At 32.5% G+C, this 26558-nt stretch overlaps 4 protein-coding genes across 4 annotated transcripts; 2 read left to right on the forward strand and 2 right to left on the reverse strand.

The window, feature by feature from the left end:
• The first annotated feature begins 10901 nt into the window (after window positions 1–10901).
• LOC101251456 (probable GTP diphosphokinase RSH2, chloroplastic) lies at window positions 10902–16081 on the forward strand. The gene is made up of 6 exons (XM_004235497.5): window positions 10902–13470; window positions 13559–13744; window positions 14209–14669; window positions 14959–15117; window positions 15198–15549; window positions 15646–16081. Exons 1-6 carry the CDS (start codon window positions 12766–12768, stop codon window positions 15946–15948), a joined length of 2166 nt encoding a protein of 721 aa, XP_004235545.1. The 5' UTR covers window positions 10902–12765; the 3' UTR covers window positions 15949–16081.
• Window positions 16082–18960: 2879 nt separating this feature from the next.
• Window positions 18961–21678, forward strand: LOC101251165 (uncharacterized). The gene is made up of 4 exons (XM_004235496.5): window positions 18961–20067; window positions 20936–21028; window positions 21160–21227; window positions 21331–21678. Exons 1-4 carry the CDS (start codon window positions 19348–19350, stop codon window positions 21455–21457), a joined length of 1008 nt encoding a protein of 335 aa, XP_004235544.1. The 5' UTR covers window positions 18961–19347; the 3' UTR covers window positions 21458–21678.
• LOC100037503 (protein NODULATION SIGNALING PATHWAY 1) lies at window positions 21601–23383 on the reverse strand. Its single transcript, XM_004235495.5, has one exon. It carries the CDS (start codon window positions 23381–23383, stop codon window positions 21755–21757), a length of 1629 nt encoding a protein of 542 aa, XP_004235543.1. The 3' UTR covers window positions 21601–21754.
• Window positions 23384–24554: 1171 nt separating this feature from the next.
• On the reverse strand, window positions 24555–26009 carry LOC101250583 (auxin-binding protein ABP19a). The gene has a single exon (XM_004235494.5). It carries the CDS (start codon window positions 25328–25330, stop codon window positions 24704–24706), a length of 627 nt encoding a protein of 208 aa, XP_004235542.1. The 5' UTR covers window positions 25331–26009; the 3' UTR covers window positions 24555–24703.
• Between the last annotated feature and the right edge of the window lie 549 nt (window positions 26010–26558).

Consider the following 26558-nt stretch of genomic DNA (forward strand, 5'->3'; position numbering starts at 1 on the left):
TGATTTCTCATCTCATCATTAGTATTAAGTGTTTTAAACTCAATATTTTTATTAGAGTATTCATAGAGGCTGGTCTCTTCATTATCTCACATTCACATTGGTAAGTACGTATTAGTAACATTTACTTGGGCTCATTTGAGATTGCTCTCATCATATATATTAGCCTCACATCATGGTTGTCACCACATTCTTCATTTCATTACGTATATCTTAGGTCCACTTATTTTTGAACGTATGTTAGACTTATGTGTCTATACATACAAGCCATGAGACTTCATTTATAGTTCGTTAAGTGATTCTTATTTTTTTTCCTAAGATTATGTATTACAAGACTTATGTATCTTGTATATATGCCAAGATCTTTGATTTTTGATCTAAGTAGATGACATTACTCTTGAATATTTCACTCACGTATGACTTATGTATCAATACGGAGATTTGGGCACGAGAACCCAAATCTTGAATTATTTGGATACCATTTATATTTTTCATTGACTTTAGTTTTAATATTCGTAAATTTAGAACTCTAAATTAAATCTCAACATTTTCGTGACATAATAAATTTTCTATTTTAATTAGAATTCTAATTCAATCCCCCCCTTTTTTTTTATTTAAATCATTAAATTCGCCTCATTGGGGAGGTTGTGGGTTCGAACCCCCACAACCCCCTTATTTTTCCCCTCATTTTCGCTGAAGAGAAGGCTGTGAGGTGGTGGGTTCGAACCCTCACAGCCCCTCTATTTTTTTTTATTAAATAGGGGAGTGGCAGTGAGGTTGTGGGATCGAATCCCCACAGCCTCACGTTATTATTTGCGCCTTCCCTGCAGCGCTGAGGTCGTGGGATCGATTCCCACGCCTCGCGTTCCTTTTCTCTCCTTTTATTTTTTTCGCGCATAGCTGGGGGTCGCGGGTTCGATCCCCGCCCCCAGCATTCCCTCTTTAATCCTTTTTTTTTCGCGCGTGGCTGGGGTCGCGAGTTCGATCCCCCCCCCCCCAGCCCCCTTTTTATTTCTTTTCTTGGCGAATTTCGCCGGTCCCCTGTCCCCAGTTCGAGCCCCGTCTTCAGCACTCCTTTTTAATTATTTTATCAAGGCATGTGTTGGTGAGGTCTCTGGTTCGATCCCTGAAGACCTCACCTATTTTTTTTAATTCGTTTTTTGTTCAAATTTTCCAGAATGTGTCTAAAACTTATTTCCAGGTTCTGGGACACTACTCCATAATTTTTCACATCCTTTTTACGGGTTAATTTAGCATTTTTTTCTTATACATTCGTTAATGTTCTTAAGACAAGTTTAGGGGGATGATTTGATCATTTGTTGTGACTAGAGTTTATAGCCTTTCAACCATGTGAATCTTACGATTTTAAGAACTTCTAATTGCACATAAAGCACGAGTAATCGCAAATCTATTAACATGCTAAAGAAAGACTCAAAGTCATGGTCAAAATCTTGCACAAATACATACATACATACATTCATATTTTCTGAGAGACATAAAATATAATTACATCATCATGAACACATACTTGAAACGAGATTATCACCACGAACAAGTATCCCTAAATTCTATCAACAAGAATACCCAACCTAAGATCATCGGGAGCTAGTGACAGGGACATGCAACGGGGAACAACCCTAGTTTTCGGAATGAATATCTTGAACCTTAAGGGGTCTCTTGGGAAAGGGACCAAGAGAGAAGAAACCCATACCTTAATCGATGTTCAAACTTTAATGTTGTTGTCCGGAAAACTCCTCCAAACCACTCCCAATTCACTTCAAAGTATCCCTCTCTCGACGAACCTCTCTTAGCCTTGACGTTTTGATTACTTTTTCTTTTGCTTAAAAAATTTTTTGTGAGTTCTTCAAGCATGAAAACTGTTGATATTTTGGCAGAAATAATGCGAGGAAGATGGAGAACGTGAGAGAGGGAGTTAAGAAGCGTGAGAGAGAGAGGACTATTTGGATTAGGAGACTAATTCAAGAATTAGTCAAATAACATTTAAAATAAATAAATACAAATCTGTTTTTGATTTATTTATTTATTTATTCATTTAAAACGTGAAAGGACAATTACGCCCTTAAATACTTATTTATTCTTATTTATGCAATTTTATTTTTTTGAATCGTTACAGGTTTGTCAAACTACATCCTACTATAACCACTCCTCTAAATGCTATTTGGGAGAGGGTGATGGCTTTTACGATGGTGATGGGGAAAACAAAGTTGATTTGGATAAAAGAAATGGGTTATGTTATTACGTGGGTATGACTGAAAAATAAAATTGGGTAACTTAATTAAAATCGGGTAATTTTAAATAATTTGGGGTTTTCCATCCAAGGAGGGATATATTTGACAAGTTTATTAATGGCAGAGGTAAAAATAATTTACTTTTAACGGCAGGATAAAGTTAACCAATAAAACAAAGTTGAGGGATATTTTTGACCCTTTTCCCTATTTATATTTTTTATCTATTCAACAAGATTAGTGATGCATATAACAAGAGAAAAAGAAATAAATAGTCTTTTAAATGTAGGAGTAGGTATAAAATGGTTTCTTAACTATGCACTTACGGATATAGTCCTTTGAATATTCAAAAATGAAAAAAGAGTTAAAATATCTTTAACGTATCTCGAATGGTTCAAAAATGCCTTCCTTTCATCTTTTGATTTAAAAATACCCTCAACATTTTGTTATGGTTTACAATTGTCCTTTATTAACGGCCCACTAATATGATAAATGATGAGTCATTTAATTAGCCACATGACTTCATCTTATTGATCCACCTAATTTTTAAATTTCAGCGAACAACCCGACCCATTTATTACAAAAACTCCAACTCACCCAAAAATCCATTTTAGTATTAACCTATCTTATCTTTGAACTCCATTTTACCTGATTCTCAACCTCTTTTGTAGCATCCGAGATGACATTTTAGGAATGCAAATTGCAACACCTCTAATTATGTTTTTGTTTCTTCAATTTTTTTACTTCGTTGATTTCGTTACTTTGCAGCTAAGGTAATGTATTGCTTTTTTAGGGGGGTTACAGGTTTGCTTGTGAATTGCTGAAATCAATTATTGAGTTTTAATGAGCTTTTCTACTCTATTTGGGTTTGCTTTTAAGTTTTCAAGACTCTTTGAAAATATGCAGGGGATTCTATTCTTCTATTAAAGATATCCTTAAATTGCAAATTGTTGGACATGAATGGGAGCTTCCTTTCAAGTTCAAGGCTGAAGAAGGCCCGAGAGCCTTTGCCCCGACCAAATTATGGGTCGAGATGGCAAAAGAAGCTTTTGTTTTTATAGCTCATTTTCTTTGGAATTGAAACTTTTTTGTTTGGTCTTTAGCTGGCGTTCATACTTGGAAGCAGGATACTTCAGAACCAAATGAAGAAAAATCTTATTAAACTTTCAATGTCAGCAAGAAACAAATTTAATATTTAACTAACTTATTTTTCTTTTTGAAATTAATCGAGAAATGGAAAAAAAAAGATAGATTAAAGGAGATAGGAAGAAAGAAAAGAGTTGGAACAAATGGGAACAAAAGACCCAATATTGATCGGGCATAGTGGGTCTGATCCGAAATGAGTTTCTAGATTAAGTGGGCTATATATTTTATTTATAGAAATAGATAAAGAAAATGCATGTCACAATTGTCATGTAATTCAAGGATAATTTTAAACCTTAAAAAAAATATTGAGGGTATTTTTAAACCAAAGAGTGGAAGGAGGGCATTTTCGAATCATTTGAGATACGTTTAGGACATTTTTAACCATTTTCATTCAAAAATTTGTCAGTTTTGATCACTTAACTATACGCTTATCGATTTTAGTCTCTTAGCTAAAAAATATCGATTTTAAACCTTTAAGTATTCAAAAACTTATCAGGTCGAGTTTTAATAATATAAATAGCTTAGGTTTATATTAATGAAATCCATGTCTTGAGAAACTAACCTTATGTGAAGAACCTTAGCCTTACTGACTCAAAATAAAATTCACGAGCAAAGAAAATATAAGTCATAATTTTATTCAAAGGAGGATAAAATGAAGCATATTTGTTGCAACTAATGACTTGAATGTGCTAAACTTTATTATAAAAAGAAAAAAATTATTCCCCGTTAAATTCAAAGTTTGTACTCCAATTATTTCATTGAGTGGAATTTATTTAATTTCCAGAAATCAAAATTTATAAAATAATATACTTGTAAATTAAATAAAATTCACACTAATTATAATACTTAAATTAATGATGCATTCATATGAAAAACAACTTTAAACCTAAGCTATTTGTATTAGAAAATGGAAAATGATCAAACCTGATAAATTTCTGAATACTTAAATGATTAAAATCGATAATTTTATAGTTAAGGAACTAAAATTGATAAGTGTATAGTTAAAAGATCAAAACGGATAAATTTTTAAATAATTAAAGAACTATATATGTTAAGTATATTATTAAAGAACTATTTTAGACCTACTCCTATAACTAAAAAACTATTTATATCATTTTTTTAGTATAAGAACTTGATTTCTATATACTACACGTAAAAGATGAATAATTCAATATTCCTTACTCTTATCATTTAACTTTACTCCTATAGCTAAAAAAACTATTTATATCACTTTTTGAGTATAAGAACTTGATTTCTATATCCTACGTGTAAAAGATGAATAATTCAATATTCCTTACTCTTATCATTTAACTTATTTTATGAGCTTCCAAAAGTACATTGAAAAATTACAACTATGACCCTTCCAATGAAATTTCTTCTTCACTATTTTTGTCTAAAGAGGATCTTGACTATAAATGAAAAGAATATTAATATTACAAATCACGTGTTCCCCAAGCAAAATCTTATCGTGCAAAATGTTTCCTAAATACGTGACAAACTTAAAAGTACTTGATTTGATTTTTAAAAAACGTTTCTTTTTTTTTCCGATCAAAGCATTTATATTAGAATAATAAATATATATGTATTAAAATTAAGATTTTTTCATTTAAATATACATTGAATTTTAAGATATTGAGTTAAAAATTAAATAATTAATAATTAATCTCAACATTATATTTATAAAATTTTAAATAAATTCACATAATAGTTAAATGTTGTAATTGCGAGCTAATATAAATGGTTAAGAGTGTTGATTATTATTGTTGTTGAGTGATAGTTATAACTGAAAACTAATTATGATAATATCTTATAATAATAACCGATTGTAATTGTTAATGATAATATCTAACTTACAATATATTGAGGAGATTGGTGGTGGTGTAGTTGATAGAAGAGGCAAGGCAGCTTATAGCAATAAAAGTGGATGCAGTTGTTAAACAATTTTTTCATAAATGAAAAGTATCTTAAAAATAAAGAAGGAAACTTACATAAATATATTGTATTAAGAAAATGTTTATCATTTATAATAATAATATATTTTTTTTAATTGATCACTTTTAATATATGTATGATATAGTTTTGATATACATTACAAAGAACAATTTATTTCACATATAATACAAGTTTTATTAATGATTAATACATATATCACATATTTTAATACACTTATAATATAATGTGTCAAATTCTAACAACACAAGCATAATATATTCTTAAAAATAGTTACGCAGTATATTTATTGTGTACATAATTCACTTTTAATATATATTTCAAATTTAAGATAGTGTTACTATAAATAACAATAAGTAAAAAATCATTAAAATTAGTAATTAGTAAAAGGGAAAATTGTATATAATAGCAAATTAATAACCTAATTAAATGGAATAGCTAGGGTTTGATTTAACTGTGCTCCATAGCAAACATTAGCTAAAATTTGTCAGCGTCTCTCTCCCAAAAATCTCGCTCGCCACTCTCCATTCTTGCTCGCCTCGCTCGCTTTATACACAGAAGTGTATAATTCTGTTTCTGTTTTGTATAAAGCGAGAGAAAATTGTTTATACACATGCAAAAATGTATATTTTCGTGTTATACACTTAATTATACAATTTACAAACATTTTACTTCAAATATTGCAGAGAAAAAGGCCAACGAATTATACAATTGCAGTGAAATACAATTTTCTCTAGCTTTATACAACAGAAGTGTATATATTGTGTTTCTGTTTTTGTATAAAGCGAGAAAAACATATATCTTCTTGCTATACACTTATAATTATGCAATATACATACATTTTAATTCGATTCAACTGTATGCAAAACAAATTATACAATTGCAGCGAAATAGGCCAGCGAATTATACAATTTAGGCCAACGAATTATACAATTGTATATGTATAGAAAATTATACAGTTTTCTGTTTGCTATGAAACGCAATTATGCAAAGTTTGCTATAACATACAAATATGAATTTTTTGTTTGCTATATGTGAAAGTTGTCCTTATTAAAAACTCGTCATTTTCACATGGAATTTTTAGAAAATGTGCCTTGTTCATTTTGACTCTGGAAATTAATTGAAAGCCCAATTCAACACAATTATGATGGGCCGAACTTTGAGGTTAAAGCAACACAAAAGAAAAGGGAAACTCGTATAAATATATTAATTTAATAAAATATTTATCGTAATAATTTTTATTTTTATTTTATCACTTTTAATATATTCATAATACAGTTTTAGTACATATTGTAGAGAGCAATTATAAAACACGTATAATACTAACTTTACTAATCGATAATACGTTTATCACACATTTTAATATATTAATAATACAATGTGTCAGTTTCTTACTAAACAAACATAATATATTTTAAAATAGTTATAATACATATATATTACATATATGATTTACTTCTAATGCATATTGCATATTTATTTTAGTATTACTATAAATTATGATAAATAAAAAATATCGTTAAAATTAATAATTACTCCTATTTATTAAAAGATACTCATTCAAGTAATTTTTACAACATAAAGTCAGTACGTGAGTTGGGTGTTTGATAAGTACAAGATATTATGGATGCAATTTGAAATCAGATTTTATATCTCAAATTATTTAAAAAGCATAATTTGAGATTTAAAATCATGACTTTAATTTTTTATAAATGCAAAATTTAATTCATAAGTTTATATTTTATAAATAAAAAAGAAACCAATCATTTTGCAGAAAAAACTTATTTTTGGTGTGATGAGATTGTTAATACATGTTAAAAAATTATATTAAAGGATAACTAGCTATTATTATTATTATAGATTAATGAATCTTTATTATAATTATATGTATGTAAAAATTTAAAATCACAAACATTGTTAAAGGAAACATAAAGAGATGCAATTTATAAATGTTGATCATTAGCATAGTTCAATATCATTATATTGTTAAATAACTGTTTGCTTATTTGTTAAGAAGATATAAAAATTGAAGAAATTTTGATGGTTTCAGAAGTTGCAGATTTTTTCATATTTATGAAAAAAATATAATTCAAAAAATTTAAATTACATATTTAAACAAAAACATTAGATTGACTTATTACGAGATAGATTATAAATATTATTAATGTCCATAGTGTTTATGCATTAAATTAATTATCAATTTAATTACAAATCACATGCATGTCCAAGCAATCCTTTAATCAAGCTCTATTAATTTAATGCATAAACACTATGGACAGTAATAATATTTATAATCTCCTAATAAGTCAATCTTGTGGTCCATCCTGCTATCTCTCTCTCTGGAACTAGAAGTAACCGCCCCACCATTTCATTGCCATTCTTGGTCATCATTATTAGAATGTGAAAATTGTACGGAGTCAGAATTTTTAAATAAAGGATTAAAAATATATAAAAATAGAATATTGAAAAAGGTTCAATATTTATTATATATATATAAATTTATTATAATTTTATATAATAATATAATTTTCTGGTGAAAGGGGTTCTACAAAATAGCTTCGCCCCTTTTCCATCCCCATACACACATCTAATTAAAATATATATCATACTTCTGATTTCACATTTTTAATAACTAAATTTGACTTTGATTTTTACGATATATGATCAAAGTATGATATATAATCAAAGTATATATAACATTAATGTTAGACGTGTTTAAATCTAAATTATGTAAATTACCTTCATATGGAGATACCAATATAATCTTTTGATTTTTGCCAAATCAATAAAAATTATTACAATATTATTTATTTTAGGAATCATATGCCTTAGCTTGCACGTTTAACACAAGAGAGTTCCTACGCCACTACAGAGTTACTAGTATTATAATTCCACACGCAAACCCATTCCATCTACTTTTCCTTGTGTCCAAATTGTCTTCTGCTTCTTCCTATTTTCATACCTCTGCTTTGTTACAATAAATAATTAATGGACGCAACAATTCATTGCCTTTCCTAATTGTTGGTCGGTATTTAAATTTAACTTATTTAAAATAATTTTCTTTTTATTTATTTTGAAAAGTGCTTGAGAGATGAAAAAAATTAATTAAAATACATTTCTTATGCTTTTTAAGAGTTTAGTTTAGATTTACTTATTTCAAAAGTGTTTTTAGTCAAAAAAATTTAAAGTACTTTTGAAATATTTGAGTAAAATACAAAAAGTGTTTATAAACTTTTAATTTTAAACTAAGATGATAAAATAACTTGAAACCAAAAGTTAATGCAAATAAATCTAAAAAGGTAGAAATAAAATAATCAAAGTCAAAAATCTGGTGTTTATGAATTTTTTCTAAAAGTCAAACCGGTCTATAATTTTTCTCTTATTTCATTTGAAGTAATTGATATTTATATTAAAATTTGATAAATTTTAATTTGTCTCATGTAAGGCTTATTAAAGAGAAAAGTCCAACTATACAATATCATTTGTTGATGATCTCTAATTTTCAATATGTTTACTTTGAAATTTATTTTTTATCGTAAGTAACTCTAAAAATATTTTAATAGAGCGTATTTTTTGTTTTGACTGATTATTTTAAGAAATTATTTTTATCATATAAAAAGATATATTGTGGCTCGCCGAAAATTTGAAAATGTTGTTAAAAGATCATTTGTTACGACGTAACAATAATTAGTTTTCTTCCTAGAAACTTAGCCAATTGGTACCTAGCTACTGCCAGATGGATTAGGAAACTTTGTGCATGTTCCATCTAACAAGTAGTTATAAACTCAAGCATATGATTGCTATTTTCCTTACGGCACATTTGGGGTTTTGGATATTTTATTAAACTTAATTGTCTCAATTTCTTCATCACCAGAATATCCCTTCTATCGTGGGCAAGGACGCAAGTATTTAATAGTATGAATTGAATTAAATTTATAATTTTTTATGCGGAACACATATCTATATAAGAGTTTATTTACTGCTAAAATTCATAAAAGTTTAGATTTTGAATTTTCTTCTAATAATTGAATCTCTGTATTTTAGTTGAGTATGATAATATAATTAAAGTAATATATATATATATTTAAAGTATGTCATTTATTCTATAATTGATGTAGTACTTGCGTAAGCTTCTTTAATTTCAATGCTCAATTATATTTCGTCATTGATAGTAATTAAAAATTATACCTAACAGCATCTTTTTCTCATCACTGAATGGGTATAAAACGTATATACGAAGGCAAACTTTTGGATTTTTTTTCAAAAAAGAAGTTTTTAATATGTATATACTTGGAAGACCACTTTGGTGACGATATGAGGTAGGGAAAGCGGAAGAAAATAGAAATATTTTTAGAAGATAATAATTGTCTGTGAAGGTTATTATTAAAAAATAAGCAAATGGATTATAAATAAAAATACATAAAATAATCTCGATAGACTTAATGAATAAAATAAAATTTATTATATAATATGATCATGATTTCAGACAATAACTAATTGAATGCGCTCAACAAGCAACGTAGTCATAACTCATACGTATAAATTTTTAACAAATATCAAAATAAAAATGTTTAGTTTATAGCTGTCAAATATAAAATTAAACTAGTAATATATATTCACTTTTTAGTTCAGAAAAATAAAGAAAAAAGCTTGTGGAGCCGAATTTACATGATTTAGACGTAATTACAAATAAATCATTGCATAACAAAAAAAAAAAACATTTCAAATACACAGGCATATTCTATATTTAAATTTTTATGGATTTGACATTAAATTAATATAATTTAAAGACAATGTTTCATATTTAATATTTTTACAGGTTTAATAAATTTATATAAATTTGTTAGCATGTCATTTTATTGATGCTTGACTACAATTAATTTCATTGCGTGTTTTGTTACATTGTTGTAACATGTCATCAAATTAGGTGAAGTTGTCGTATTTCACAAATGAGTGTTATATATATATAATAGACAAGTAAAGTTTAAGTCACATCAATAAAAAGTTTAATTTGAACGAGTTTAAATAATCGAATTAACATAAATTCTTATTGAATTTTGATTCATTTATATGTTTTCTTATATTTCATTTAAATTATTAAACAAAAGTGATAAATCAAAATGAACTGACAAATTAAATAGATGTATCAGTTTAAAAAAATAATAGTGTATTAATCGATAATAGAATAGATCAAACTCCGCCAGTTCCGGTGGGTTAAGAAAAGTCCGAGATATTTAGTAGAGTTGACTAGTTAATTGTTTATCACATGTAGAAAATAGAAAGAAGTAATTCCCTGGAAATTGGAACTAAAGTCCAAGAAAATAAAAAGTTGATGACCCGTATTTTAACCCGTTGCAGCCCAACAACTTGGTGTTGTTACAATCCAAGAAAATACTCTAGCTAATTAGATTGATAATTGTTCAAGACCCATACTTATTACGCAATAATAATTCATTGAGATATTCAGGCAACGGATAATGTTTTTGCCATTTCTCTAATATTTTCACAAACTATTCAATGAACCATTACATATATAAGTGTTTTAATTATTTGCGTATTTTTATGAACAATCATAGACAGCCACAACAATCGCTACTTATTAAGTAAGTTCACTAATGCAAAGCCATCAAAATAAAGTATTTTTTTTCGACTAATTACTTTATAATCATAATTTTTTCTTTCGACAAGAAGATTCGAAGTTGGACACGTGGAGTTGAGAATCCACCATTGGTATTCAATAGTCATGGCCGCCAAAATATCGTCCAAGTGTTACGCTGCCACTGCTGACCACGTGTTTGTCCGTGCTACTTCTTCACACGACACGTTACTGTTCTCACAGTAAACCGGTTCTATTTTCCGGGTCGGGTAAATTAACCCGTCCTTATCACCTTCCTACACCTAACACTCGTTCTAGAACCAAAACTGCGACAAGGACTGAGGGACAAGGCGGATTCGTTGAATTCTTATTTTTGAAAACTCATATGTCCGTTTTACCCTTGAACTTTCCTTCAAATTACATACTTTTGTGCGGGTCCCGCTATTTTTTCCCGCATCTATAGTGGGTGGAAATTGACGGTCAGGATTTCTCGTTGTGTGTCCCCACTATGGATCGACGGTTTAAATCATATCCTCATATATTAGGATTTGGATTTTGTTTAGAGATTCATCAGACGAATCCTGTATGCTGGCCCCATTTAGAATTAGGAAAGAAAATAATATCTAAACACACTTATCTAAAACACAAGCAGTGAAGCAGGTCAAGAAGAAAACAAATAAAAATAAATAGAACAAGTTGCCATTTTTTTTGTTGATAAATCCGCAATTTTAAGAGATACGGAGAACAATAACTTTTTAAAAAAATAATAAAAATACCTATAAATAAACAATCACAGTACATATATAAATATAAAGTAAAATATAATTGAGAAGAAAAGAAAGAAGGAAAAGGATTTAAATGAAGTCATTCCATCACAATTATTGAGTTGAATATTTGACTTATTAGAGCTACAGAAGATGGATCAAAATAATAAGTATCTGGTTCCTTTTTTTTTTTGTAATTAGGTAAATGATTAATTGTGAAAGAAAATATATAGATAATTGTACATTAAAGAAATTAGGTTTAATATTCCTAATCTAGACACTATTGATATTGACCTTGTCTTCCGGTGATTAAATTAGCACAAGAAGGTTCTAATTTTCATATGAATGCATCATTAATCATTAAATTAAAAAGTAGAAATGAGGCACTGACACACTAAATACAGTTCCAATCTTATCTAAACACTAATTTTCATTAATTTAATCGTTGTAATCCATTATTACAATCCTTGGCATTAAAATATTAGGGTATTATAGTTTTAAAAATACGTTGAAAAAGATGTTACCAATAAAAAACTGTAAACCGGAGAAACAAACGCCAAAGGAAAGGAGGAAATTTCCCGTTATTTGAGAAACATCTCGAGGCTATTCCGGTCATTTTACTTCGCGTATTCCTGGCCTCTAAGCAACCATAAAGAGGAGCATGAATGTATAGAATATCAACGCAAATAGTATTCTCATTTTTTTCCAGATCGAAGAAAGAGTAATTTGGAGAAGAAACAAGAACAATTTCGGTAAAAATATCAGTTCGCTACCGTCTTCAACTCTCTCTTCCAACAATTTTTAGGAGTTTAAATTCTTGTTCAAGTTTTTTTTTTTCTCATTTTCCCCAATTTATTTTGGAAAAAAATCACTCAGATCTTGTTGTATATACCAAACTTATCTTGAAAAAAACTGTGAATTTATAGGTTTTCCAGACATTTGTTTAGGTTTAGATTGATTATCTCTGAATTGATTGTAAACAATTTAGGAATCAGGGTTTCGAATTGCTGTAAAATTTGGACCTTGGTGGTAATATTCAGAATTTCAGCTTCTAGATTGGTGGGTTATGGCGGTTCCGACGATAGCACTGTACGCAAGTCCGCCGAGTAGTGTGTGTTCTACGCCGTATCAATGCCACTCTCACGCGTCTTATGATTTCGATTTGAACGGCAGATTATCGTCGTCTTCCTCGTCGACATCCTCTTCTTCCCAGAAATCCATTGTCGGTGGCCTGTCGTCTCTGTTCTCTTCGCCAGCTGTGAAGGCCAGCTATTCAACTGGAACCGAGGATTTGGGGTCTTTGTGGCATGATAGAGGCGACGAATTGAGCAGCTCTTTTCGTTGTTCATCCCTCAGCTCGTCATTGAAAAGGGATCATCAGAGTCCAGTTTCTGTGTTTCAAGGGCCTGTTTCATGTAGCACTAGTAGTAGTGGAATAGGATCATATTCCAGAAGTCCTCCAAAGAGAATTGCTGGTGATGTCTGTTCCATTCGTTCTGGGACTGGTGGATTGTTCAATGGTTTTGTTAGGCACGCCTTGGGATCCTGTGTTGATCACGATCCGGCGGCTTTCCAGGTCCTGGATGATGATTCTCGTTCATCAGGGCTATTGGATGAACTCACCTTTAACATGGAAGAAGGTTTCTTGGAGTCCATGACAGAACCTTATGCTAAAAATTTGCTGTTGGGTGCACAGGCAAGGCATAAAATCTTTTATGATGATTTTGTGGTGAAGGCATTTTATGAAGCTGAGAAAGCCCATAGAGGACAGGTGATTGTTTTTGCCTAACTTTTATTAATTCCCACTGCTATTAGTAAAAGTTTTAGTTTTGACTTGTTGTATTGTATTGGTTTTTTAGGTGCGAGCTTCTGGTGATCCTTATCTACAGCATTGCGTTGAGACTGCAGTTTTACTCGCAACCATTGGTGCTAACTCGACTGTTGTTGCTGCTGGACTTTTGCACGACACACTTGATGACACATTCATGACTTATGACTATATATTCCGGACGCTAGGAGCTGGTGTTGCTGATCTGGTTGAGGGGGTATGGATATTGTCTCGTTGTATTCTTGTTTTCTTATATGAAGCTCCCTGTTGTTAATCATAACTTTGGGCATTTAAACATTTTGTTAATGGTCTTTTTTCCTTATTCAAAGGGTTTTGCATTTAAATTTCAAATGTAGATTAGATTTGATTTTTGTGTAGGATTTATTTTAGTAGTCATTTGAACAATACATAGGTTAATGTTAAAACAAGAGTACTGAGTTGAAGTTGAGAAAGAATATTTTGAATGTTTCAGCAGTATCCAGAATGTGTTTGCAATCACTCATGGCCAAATCACTATTGGCAAAAAACTGAACTACAATTTTCGGTACGAGTATGTCTTTGATTAGTGAAAGGTTAAAGAGGTCATAGGACTATCAAGCATCTGCTGCCTTCTATGTTTAATAATGATAATCCCGACTCCCAAGTGTTAAACTTGTTTTTAACTTAAATCATTTTGTCCAGGTGTCGAAGCTTAGTCAATTGAGCAAGCTTGCACGAGACTTTGATACAGCTAGTAAAACTGTTGAGGCGGATCGATTACACACCATGTTCCTTGCTATGACAGATGCCAGGGCGGTTCTCATAAAACTAGCTGATCGTTTGCATAATATGGTTACTTTGGATGCATTACCATCTACAAAGCAGCAAAGATTTGCTAAAGAAACTTTGGAAATTTTCGCCCCTCTTGCTAATCGCCTAGGCATCTCAACCTGGAAAGAGCAGCTGGAGAACCAATGCTTTAAACATCTTAGCCCTGATCAGCACAATGAACTGTCATCCAAACTAATGGATTCTTTTGACGAGGCAATGATTACCTCTGCTGTGGAGAAATTGGAGCAGGCGTTAAGTGATGGATCTGTCTCTTATCATGTGCTTTCAGGGCGTCACAAGAGCTTGTACAGCATTTACTGCAAGATGCTAAAGTAATTTCTCTGCCCATTTAGTACACTTATAAAAGTTGCACCAGTGGATTTGGGTGATCAGACAATTTAGTGTCTGTAGTTTATAGACATGCATGTCATTTAGGGCTGTACTGTGTAGGAAGTGGTTTTCTGTAGATTATTCAATGTGATGATAAGAATTACTAGTCATCGTCATTACACAGTTAGAAACTTTTGGAAGCCTTGTGCTTTCCGTGCAATGCTACTTTCTTACCAATGTTGCCTTTGTGGATTGTGACAGTTGAGCTAACAGTATTTTCATATTCTACAGGAAGAAGCTTAGTATGGATGAAGTCCATGACATTCATGGGTTGAGGTTGATTGTTGAAAATGAGGAGGATTGCTATAAAGCACTTCAAGTTGTTCACGAGCTATGGCGTGAGGTACCCGGGAGATACAAGGACTACATAGAGAAACCGAAATGCAATGGGTAAGCAGCATGAGAGACTTGATTCTAGCTCTCTCTTTTCTTTCAAGTTTTTGCCCCTAATATGAATGTGTAATTTTTAGGTACCAATCTCTTCACACGGTTGTTCTTGGGGAAGGCATGGTGCCTCTTGAAGTGCAGATCCGAACAAAAGAGATGCACTTGCAAGCTGAATATGGCTTTGCTGCTCATTGGAGATACAAAGAAAATGATTGCAAGCACTCCTCTTTTGTACTTCAGATGGTAGAGTGGGCTCGTTGGGTTGTAACCTGGCAGTGCGAGACAATGAGCCGAGACCAGTCATCTGTTGGCCACACTGAATCGATTAAGCCACCTTGCAAATTTCCAGCTCATTCCGAGGATTGTCCTTTTTCTTGCAAACCTGATTGTGGAACTGATGGGCCTGTCTTTATCATTATGATTGAGAATGATAAGGTCCGTATCTACCTGTGAATCCTGAAAGTTACAGAATTGATAATCATGGTGTCAAACCATCAGAATGTGTTTTGACTCCCTGTTTTTTCTTTGCAGATGTCTGTTCAAGAATTCGCAGCAAACTCGACCGTGAAGGATCTGTTGGAGAGAGCTGGCCGTGGGAGCTCAAGATGGACACCCTATGGATTTCCTATGAAGGAAGAGCTAAGGCCAAGGTTGAACCACGAACCAGTTAGTGATCCCAACTGCAAGCTAAGAATGGGAGATGTTATAGAATTAACTCCAGCGATACCACATAAATCGTTGACAGAGTACAGGGAGGAGATTCAACGAATGTATGATAGAGGTGTAAGCCCTCTTCCTGCCGCTGCCAATACTGTAGTTGGTCTGAGGAGTTGACAGTTGATGTTTCTCCTCCTCCTAGATTAAGGTCCTCCTCTAATCTTGTACATAATTACAAATGATAAGCATTTGTACAGAACAGCCGTGGTTCTGTATATAAAAAAATATATTAGGTGACTGATTTATTCAAGTCTTGACTTGCATTTGTTAGTACTTTGGAAATGCAGACTGCTTTAGCTATTGCTGCTTTTCCATTTTCCCTTATATTTATACTCTCTCTTTTACTTTTTTTATTCATCTTTTGAAGCTCGATTGCAACATGATGTTTTACTTGTCCTGTGCTCAGCAGCAAGGATAATTTCCTTGTATTTTCATGTATCTGCTTTGGTACCTACCTGATTTTCTCTTTTGGATCACCAGTAAGATTTTCATGTATCTGCTTTGGTACCTACCTGATTTTCTCTTTTGGATCACCAGTAAGATTATATTCGAACGAGCGAAGATTTGTGTCTAATGTTTTACTTATGTACTGTTCAATTCCGCAATTAAAATATATAGTTGAAACACACATAACAATCACATTATAACATAACAAAACAGGAGACCTTCAGTACAATGCTATTGAATTTAGAGGAGAATACATTAAGATTAAGGCCAAGTGAACAACATTTTGTATGATCATTCTTAATCTTATCGCAAATGGTGTGCACTTCGTCTGATTACAGGGAGGAGATAAAAATTGAAAACATCTATTTCCATAAATATTGTTGCATAGAACTCTGCCAGGAAAGCACACATAAGAGCATTACCAAAACACCAGCAAGACCCCAAGAGGAACTCCCAATTCTAAGCACAGCCGAAGGTTGTGGAGATGCAAAAATCGAAGATGTACTTGCTCTTCCTCGTACTGATGATGATGAAGAAGTGCTTCTAATTGCAACAATTAATCCAGCCAGTAGAACAGGCAATACACAACTCCATCTCGTCTCGTAATAACTGCTCTCTTTCTTTCCTCGATCCACATATAATGGCGATAGGACAACAGCGGAAACAAGGGCTAGAGCCATTGCTACTCCTCTATGCGAAGAATAGTGGTATGAACTTGATGCATAATTCTCCATATTGATCAAAAGGTCGATTTCATCAAAAAAGACCTTCAATTGTACCGATGATGGTTCAAATTTTACAACATAGTGGAGGAATATATTTATAAAGGAACAAGATGAGCTATCAAAGGAATAAAGTGTAGGATCTGATGATAAAAGTGACCGAAAAGCAGTATAAAAAGAAGATTTGGTTAAGAAGAAAAGGCAAAATGTGAAGGAAAATGGTGAATATAGAAGTGGATCTTTTTCCCTTTTTCGATGTTCAGCAAAAGTTGAATTTCTGGTTTACTTGAACAGTGTAATGGAGAAACACCTGGCACTGAATATTCATTTGGCATTTGCTATTATTATTATTATTATTATGAACAAGTGATGAAAATAAATGAAGCTCTTTTCACTTTCTTTCTGAATTTCGATTACTTCATTCAATTCGTTCCAACACAATGATTGAAGAAAATGTGTTATATTTGATTGTGCTCTCTTTATTACATGATGGGTTTGCACATTGTTGCCCCCTTACAGAGGAAACAGAAGGGTAATGATAGCAGTGTCAACACCAGCTGCGGACGCAGAAACACAGAAACTTATATAGTGTTTGTAAGCTCCAATAGACTAAATCTAAATTTGTTTTAAGAGATGTATTTACAAAAAATGAAATTTAACCACTATATAGTGATTTTTCGACAAAGACAACAAGCAAACACAATTTTACTAAAAACGTAATGAACTCGACTATAGTGATTTTTCGACGAAGACACCCCTTGGACAAGCAAACACAATTTTATTAAAAACGTAATAAACTCAATTAATTTAAATTTGTATTACGAGATCATAAAGCACCACAACCAAAGACAACTTCATATAATTCAAAACTTTCTTATGAATAAACTTTTAACTCTCTTGCATAAATTGATCATTATGAAGAGGAAGGAAAAGCTCACAACTCAAAAAGTCCTAAAAGGCCCTACTACAGCCTGGTTAACGTGCCTTTATCCTCACATATATATTCACTTCACTTGCCTGCTTACTTATATTATATTTCACGTAAGGACAAAGGAGTCATGGTCCTATTTTTATGATTTTGCTTTTTAAAACAATTTAGCCAAATTCCCATATAAGTTCACAATATGGCCAAATCCTGATGTCTCATATTGCAAATTGCAATTTATTTATATTATTTCTTCCACAAGGTTCATGATGTACTGAACCCCTAAATCACAATTCACTCATAATGGGCCGCTAGCTGGATTGGACACCCATCACTCCATGAAGTATAAAATTTGATTAAATATATATATATTAAATTTGATTAAAATATATATATATAGTTTCAACTTTTTATATGACTGGTACATTTTAATACATGCTATATATTGAATCTTATAAAATCAACGTAATATATTCTTCTATTTTTTTTAAATTTTATACAAAATAAAAATTAGACAAATAAATTGAAATAGAGAGTTTACGTAGATTTTTGATCAAAATGGCTACAATTGCTACGCGTTTGGATCGCTGTGAGAACAAAAGTTACCCATTATTTCAGTGTCCAAATGAAATTTTGTTTTACTCATATAGTGTCTAACTACACAGATATCAATGTGATGAAATACTGCCATGTCACTGCTACATGTCCGCAATAATCAATACATTTTGCCGAATTACCAATTTTTTTTAAAAAAATTTGGATCATTGATATTGACAAATGCAGTATATACTCCATTTATAGGAAAAAGTACGAACTTGTTCTAGATTGAGTTAATCCCGAAGTGTAAAACTTTAATTGTGATACAAATACCGTAAAAATTTAATTACGATAAGAAAAATGTCGTGCATACAACTCTATTATAAGCGGCAGATAAAATGTGAAACTCTCTATAATTAAGAGAAAGTTGATGTCAAATTGTTTATTTAGTAGTACTATAAAATAAATATAAATAAAAGATAAGGTCATTCTACAGCTGGGGTGCTATAGCACCAACTTATGTATTTTCAAAAAATGAATTCAACGTGATGAAAAAAAAAAAAACTCTCCTATTTAATGTTAGCACCACACTAGAAAGTAAGTCTCATATTTTTTTTAATTTAGTCTGTTTCAAAAAAAGAATTTATTTATTTTTATACGCATGGGTTTTTAGATTTCAATATATTTTTGTTTTGGATTAAATTTTTTTGAAGTCTTCCTTTATTTCGAGATTATAAATTTAAAAATTATCTTTTATTTTTAATATATATATAAAATTAAATTAAGACGCTTAAAATAATTATTACTATTATATTGAGAGGAAAAAATATATATTAGTAAGAGGTAGGCTTGGTAGATGAAATCGTTTTTTTCCGTTAGGCAGTGATGGAGAGTTTTCGCCTCCGCTTCCACAATTTCTTATCTTTCCATCTCTCCATCATTGCTAAAATTTTCCGGTGGTTATTCTCCTCTTTGCCTACCATCAAACGCTTTCCTCTCTTCGTTCCTTTCATCGACGCTTATATATCCCTCTTATTCCGATTTGCCAACTTATCACCATGCACCCTCGATCTAGACGACCAAACCACCATCCATTTCTGGGCTCCCAATCACCGCCGTTACGATAAACCAAATCTCGTCCTCGTCCACGGTTACGGAGGCGATGCCAAATGGCAATTTATGTACCAAGTCAAATCACTGGCTGAATCCTTCAACCTCTACATTCCGGATCTGTTATTCTTCGGTAAATCGTATACAACTCGGAAGGAACGAACGGAGGAGTTTCAGGCGAAATGCGTGGTGCAAGGGTTAAAGGAATTGGGAGTGAGAAATTGTTCCATGTTTGCAATTAGCTATGGGGGATTTGTTGGGTATCGAATGGCGGAGATGAATCCGCAAATGGTGGAGAAAGTAGTGATATTGAGTAGTGGAGTGGGTTGCTCGAAAGATCAGAAGGAAGAGCAGTTGAAAAAGATTGGAAGAGATCCGGTTGAATTGCTCATACCGGAGAAACCAGAGGATCTGCATGTGCTCGTAAACTTATCAATTTACAAGTACAATCATTTCAAGTGGGCCCCTGATTACTTCCTCCAAGAATTCATTGATGTGAGTATTCAATTTATTGGTTACACAAAATTTAATATTTCCAAAATATTCAATTCATAACCAAATTCACAAGAGTGGAAATAGTACTATCATTATTCAGTGATATACTAGTACTACTTGTGTTTCAATGATTGGTTTTGTTATTTTGTTGTTGCATGCAAACGAAGATATATAGTTAGTATTTGATGTTTAAACTAAATAATTTCCACTCATTAATTATGATTGAATAATAGAAATTTATACTCAAGGTGCGGGTATATGCTTACATGGCCTGGAATATTCTTTATTTTTAAAGGACTGTATTTTAGCACAGAATTTTGTAAGATGGGGTTAAAATGAAAGAAAATGTTTTAAACTAAAAGTGCTTTTCTGAAAATAAGTGATTATTTTGCTTGTTTTTTTGGTGTTCTCTAGAGTAACAAGTATATTAGTATAAACTGAGGTGGACCCCGTTAATTTCAAGAAAAAATAATTAGCAGTGCACTCTTGGGTTCAAATCCAGTGAAGAGTGTTTATTTTACTATTTTTATTTTAAGTTTATCTTAGAGCTCAATTTCGAGCTAACTTAATATTGATACACTCAAAGTCCTCAATTCCTAAGTCTGTCTGTGAGTATAAAAGATATTGTTCTAGAGAATTTATATACTCCACATATAATTAGGCAAATACTATGAGAGTGGGGTTGGATGGGATGTTGAGAGGTAATGAGTAGACAATCGAAGTACAATATTTGTTATCAGTCTTACCTTTTGAGCTAGGAAATCATTTTCTTTATTTTCAACTCCGAGTTCACTGATGATTGTAACACATTAAGATTACAGAGAATTAAAAAGTGCGTCTCTTGATGCTCTTCCTGTATTTTTTGAAGATGATAAGTAGGACTTACCTGAAGGAGAAGCAAGAGCTAGTGCACCACTTGCTGTCCAATCATACAGATTGCAGATTGCCCATCCTAAATCAGGTCAAACTTCTTCCCATATTCTTTAACAAATCAAACACATTATAGCAAAAAACTTAATGGCTGTGAAATCATTCTGCTGACTATATAATCATAAAAAACAACTTGTTTGTTGCTTAATTTGGTGTATACAGGAAACTCTGCTTATTTGGGGTGACAAGGACAGAGTTTTCCCTCTTATGTTCGGCTACCAGTTGCAAAGGTACTTTTAATTCTACTACTCCCTTTGTCCTGTTTTATATGACTTGCTTTCTTTTTTAAGTGGACTACTAGATTCTTTGTACTGAATTTGTATTTATTTGTAGGCATTTGGGGCCTAGAGCAAAGTTGGAAATTATAAAAAACACAGGACATGCAGCAAACATTGAGTCTCCTGATTCTGTCAATGCTTTGATTAAAGCCTTTATCTTGCCGCAAAGCAAAGACTTATAGGGTTGACACTGGGATTGATCTTGATACTGCTAGGCTTAGCTGGGGGTTCTTGCTCCCTATGTTACATATCTCTATTACTTTCTCATTGTTTGTAAATAATGAAACTACTAATGGGACTTTAAAGTATTACGAAGTCTCCTAGATGATATAAATCAAGTTGATTAATGTATGTACGTTTGATGAATAGCATCAACCTGAACGCAATTCAGCTTAATTTTTGACTTTTTGCCTTTACAAATTCACTTATGAAAACACGTCTAATGTGGTAGTAAGAAAGAAAGATTTGACTCAAAATAGCTAAATCTTCCATAATGAGCAGAATGAAATTGGCTGTCCTTTCCACCATAGATCCACACAGCCATCTTTCTCCTCCACCCTTATCTCCCAATTGCTGTCATACTTCCTCAGCAAAGCCCGAGCTCCGTCAATGGCATCTTCACCAAACACCGCTTTTACAAAACCAGCGCTCCTCATTCTCTCACACCATTTCTCTTTTCTTTCATTCATTTCTCCCATGTTCGTCAATGCCTTTGCTGCTTCTCCTTCCATCATCCTCCTTTCTTCGCTCTCCCGCCCTTTGTAGGCAACACTCGTGGAATCCAAAAACCTCCATAAGTACTCCACTCTCCTTGAGAACGTGGTCGCAAAGTCCCCACAGCTGTTGCAGCTGCACTCCGTGTTATTCTCGCTGAGAACTAATCCTTTCGGGTCCAAACTCTTCAATATCTTCAATAAATCTGTTCGATCATCCGGGATAGTATGATTCAAGTTATGCAGTCTAAATTGAGCACAGATGACTAAGGTTTCATCAGATGAAGAATTTATGATTTGGGAATTGAGGTTTTGAAGAGGAAAATTATCCAGTCTGTTGATCTGTAGATTGATGTTGATAGCCTTTGCATAGGCTAGTAGTTGCGAGGAAAAATCATAGCCAGGTGGCCCGATCACAAATGGAGTTCCTGTCAATTCTCCGTTTTCTGTGGTTGGTGTAATAACGGTCAGGCGAACCAGTGGCGGCGGTCCACCTGACCGCCTAGTCAATTCTTCAAGAAGAGTTGGCCATTGAAAACCATGAGAAACTCCAATATCAAGGATATGAAGGTTCTTTAGCCGATCCTGTTGTCCAATTATTTGGAGAACAGATGAATTCGCAATGTTATTGGGGATTCGGAACCAGGGACTAACGTCGATGAAATTAATCAACGAGTCCCTGAAGAATTTATGATTGGCAGAAGAGAAATTAGTAACTCCAATAGTTCCAGAGGATGCTGATGATGAGCCAGGGGAAGACAGATGATGTGTCAAGGCGCGGAGTCCATGAGCAGCTAGCCTGTGGTTGGCATCGCCTGTGAATGACGCCAGTTCATGGAGAACGTACAACAGATGTTGCACGCGGTTCATGTTACCTACAGTGATTGCAGCAGCACAGGGGTTGAGCAAATGTTCTGCCCATCTTCCTTCTTTGTTGTTACTGTTATTTCCTGTTGTTACTCTCTTCGGTCCTATTGATTTTTTTAATTGCACTCCTTCTTGATCAACTATAGTAGGAGCATGTGCTGCCTCATTAATCTGAAGTTTATGATTCTTCTTTGACGCCTTTGGATTTTGATCAGATTTTTTCCTTTTCTTAGACAGATCCACCGGCTGTGGATGATCCAAAATGATGGGCTCCAAAGGGATATTGTTAATAGCTGTGTTGACTGGGGAGCTAATGTTGAATGAGTTACAAGTATTGTCGATGATGATGTTGTGATTAACGATCTGATCCTCTTGATCAGGAACCCACCATGGGTCCGCGTAGAAATTTAAGTCATCGGCATAACTGTAAGGTTCATGGAAGAAGGATGGAACATCGGATAAAGTACTAGCTAGCCACTCTGATATGGGGTCGGAGTTGGAATTAGGCTCAGGTTCTTCAATGGCCATTGTATCACAAAAATTTTGATGAGAAAGGATGTTTGGTCATTAACTATGCAAATAGAAAAGAGGTTATGATGTGAATTTGTTGTGTGGAATTGAAATAAGTGATGTAAAACAAATGGTGACAATAATTTTTTTCTTGAAGAACAAGACAGAACGGGGCATATTTAAGAGGCAAAATTGCTGTTATTTTGGAAGTTATGCTGTTCTATTCTGATATTATTTGTTTATTTTTTTAAGCTGGTAATCTTGCCTCTGATTCGTGCTGTTATTTGACTTATTTTGTGGCGTGTCACGATTGTTCAGAGTGTTATCAACAACACAATTGGAGGCACTAAGCTATTACTCCCTCGTTCTAAAAATATTTTTTTCCTTAAAAAAAGAAATCTATTCAATTTATCTTTAGTTGTAGTTGTTTTGAAAGCTACAAATACTTTAAATAAGGACATACAAAAGGGCTCCTAATTAATTTTCAACATGTAAATAGAAAACACTAAAAAAAAATTTTAAGTTTCCTGGATAGTGACAAGTTTTTGTGTTTGAAATTACAGGGGACGGCAATCTCTTCATCACCGTGATTAATTTAATGGTGTTTTTGTTTGATATTGCTCTCTCCAAAGCTATTGGCTGATGCACTTTTGGCATCTTTCCCAAATAAACAATTGACCTCTAAACAACTCATAATACTACTTGTCTTTTTCAAGAAAATATTTTTTTTTTTGATCTACCAAAGATCCTATTATTAACACACCATTTTCAATCTTCATTGCAACTTCTTTACAAAATCAACAAAAGTTCTCGTTTGGACATTATATATAACTGCGTTAACATATTCTTGTGCTAAATAAGTTGTGAAAGTAGTCATTCTCAACGAATAACAAAATGAGAGTCTCAGTATTTATGTTAACAGGTTTTAATTATTAAAAGTTAAAATGAGAACAAGTTTGCCATAAATATCTGTATGCAATTAAACAGTAGATATTTATTCATTTGACATAAATGAACAATTTTTAAATGCCACACATTAGTTTGGAATGGATCCATACAAAAAAGAGATAAAAATAGTCACATAGAGCTTTCAGTATCTCATTAAAGAAATGAGTAAACTCATAATTTGTAATGTTTGAATTCCACTTGTCTCGTAGTCATGCGCAGTATAATTTCACATACATAGTCATACTCGGGAAAAAAATGTTTAGTTCATTTCCAAACAAACAGAACATTAAAGAAACAAAACAACCATAGAGAAAAAATACAACAGACCCAATTTGGCAACAAGGAAAAACAGAATTAAAGGATTAACAGGTAACAGAATGCAATTGTTGCTTAATTAGTACCTCCAAGCACACCCTTAAGTTTCTTAATTGTTGCTTCATCAAGGAATGTTGTTGCCGCAACCAACTTAGTTGGCAAATCATTAGCAAATAATGCAAAATCAGTAATCTGAAGTCCAGGATTAGAGCTGCTAAAGAATACATAACCGACAGAAGTATATCCAGCATCACTGACTTGAAAATGTAATAATCCTTGTGGAAAAACCATTAGATCACCCTTTTTAAGTGTTTTTAAATAAACAGAATTTGCTGATGAAACAAATCCAGCAGTAATTGATCCTTGCACTACAAGTAAAATTTCAGAAGCACCAGGGTGAGTGTGAAATGGGATGACACCACTTGGGGCCAAATCTAAACGGGCTGCAGAAAGCCCAAGCCCGTTAAGACCTGGAAACTGGGCCGCAAATGCTGGGGTAACTGCGGCCTTTATAATGCTTGCTGTGTTTCCAGCAGCACTAAGCCCAGAAAACACGAAATCGTCAACTGTTACATTTGTAACACTTTTGCAAGAATAGCCAGAAGGTGATTCCGGTGCTTTTAAGTCTGCCACGCAGAAATCTTGAACAGCGGCATCGCTGCTCAACAGTAAGATAGCCAACAGAAACAGCAATTTAAACATTTTCTTAAAAATATGTTATGTGAAGTTTGTGAGCAAGGAAGGTTAGTTTGTAAGTGCGTTTATATAGAGAGGGAAATGAGTGAGAATTTTGGATATTGAAGTGCAAAAAGGGCAAATTAAATGCCACTTGAATTTCTAAAGGGAATGGTAACCACAAGTTGTGTGATAGGGCTATCGTGAGTGTGTTTTGTCATCTCCTTGGAAATTACCTTCACTAGCCATTTCTTGGAAAAATAATTAATGTTATCGTAACATCCAGACCTAACTTAATCTTCAGAAGTTAGCTCTCAACTTGAGAGTATAAAATTGTCCAGATTCATATGAGTAAACCAACGATCTATTCCCTAATCAATTCATAGGACTGTAACCTATTTATAACAAGCTTATTTGGAGATTCACTACGTGCTACTTTCATTACTAGGATATTTTAAGCAATCTAGCTTTTATTTCTGTTTTGCTTGTCTTCAAACTATCTTGAATTGGTAAAGCTTCTCAAATTATGCGCATAGTCAGTCTACAATTACTTACTTTTAGTATGATGTGGTATTGTTCGTCAAAAAACATTACAGTATTAACAGTAGCCCTACACCTTATACGTAGTTTTTTTTTTCAGTTATCATTACAGCACAACCTACATCTTCAGTTGAAGAAATAGACAAAAAAAAAAAAAAGGAAAAGAATAGAGACAAGGAGTATCTTTTTGGTGTTATATTACATTATTAAGAGGTGATGTGATTTTTGGATATTTTGATTTCCAGTTTGATAGGTCCGACTTCAATCATCAAAAAATCATTTCAAAGAGTAATGATCGCTTAGTGCATTGTTTTTATCAAGGCAAGATGTTGTTTCTCTTCTATATTTTTCTCAAAATACAAATGATATGCAAAGTTCAATGGGGCATCGTATAGGAGTTCGGAGCCTAAAGGGTGAAAAATATTAACAAAAATTTCAAAACGGTATATTAAGTAATACTTCGTAAGTGATTTTACCGTTTTGGTTAAAAAGAATTTCATATACCGTTTTAAAATTTTTATTAATATTTTTTCCGGAGTCCATCATATGGCCTTCCTTTAGGCCACTTTCCAAATTCTAAAATTAATTCAATGGGGTTTAGTTTCTCCTTTAAAGATTGTTTGGATATTTTTTTCATATAAAAAAAATTTAACCAAGTGAACTAATAGAGACATATATAATTTAAAGAACAAACTCAACAAAGACAAGTATTCTT

This window comes from Solanum lycopersicum, chromosome 3, assembly GCF_036512215.1.
Source record: "Solanum lycopersicum chromosome 3, SLM_r2.1".
Classification (NCBI taxonomy): Eukaryota; Viridiplantae; Streptophyta; class Magnoliopsida; order Solanales; family Solanaceae; genus Solanum; species Solanum lycopersicum.

Bases quoted from the DNA above. Each gene is read 5' to 3' on its own strand.
- LOC101250583 (XM_004235494.5), bottom strand. From the start codon at position 25,330: ATGTTTAAATTGCTGTTTCTGTTGGCTATCTTACTGTTGAGCAGCGAT.
- LOC100037503 (XM_004235495.5), bottom strand. From the start codon at position 23,383: ATGGCCATTGAAGAACCTGAGCCTAATTCCAACTCCGACCCCATATCA.
- LOC101251165 (XM_004235496.5), top strand. From the start codon at position 19,348: ATGGAGAGTTTTCGCCTCCGCTTCCACAATTTCTTATCTTTCCATCTC. The intron at 21,029-21,159 runs GTCAAACTTCTT...TGGTGTATACAG, and splicing joins GATTGCCCATCCTAAATCAG to GAAACTCTGCTTATTTGGGG. The intron at 21,228-21,330 runs GTACTTTTAATT...ATTTATTTGTAG, and splicing joins TTCGGCTACCAGTTGCAAAG to GCATTTGGGGCCTAGAGCAA.
- LOC101251456 (XM_004235497.5), top strand. From the start codon at position 12,766: ATGGCGGTTCCGACGATAGCACTGTACGCAAGTCCGCCGAGTAGTGTG. The intron at 15,118-15,197 runs GTAAGCAGCATG...TGTAATTTTTAG, and splicing joins GAGAAACCGAAATGCAATGG to GTACCAATCTCTTCACACGG. The intron at 15,550-15,645 runs GTCCGTATCTAC...TTTTCTTTGCAG, and splicing joins TTATGATTGAGAATGATAAG to ATGTCTGTTCAAGAATTCGC.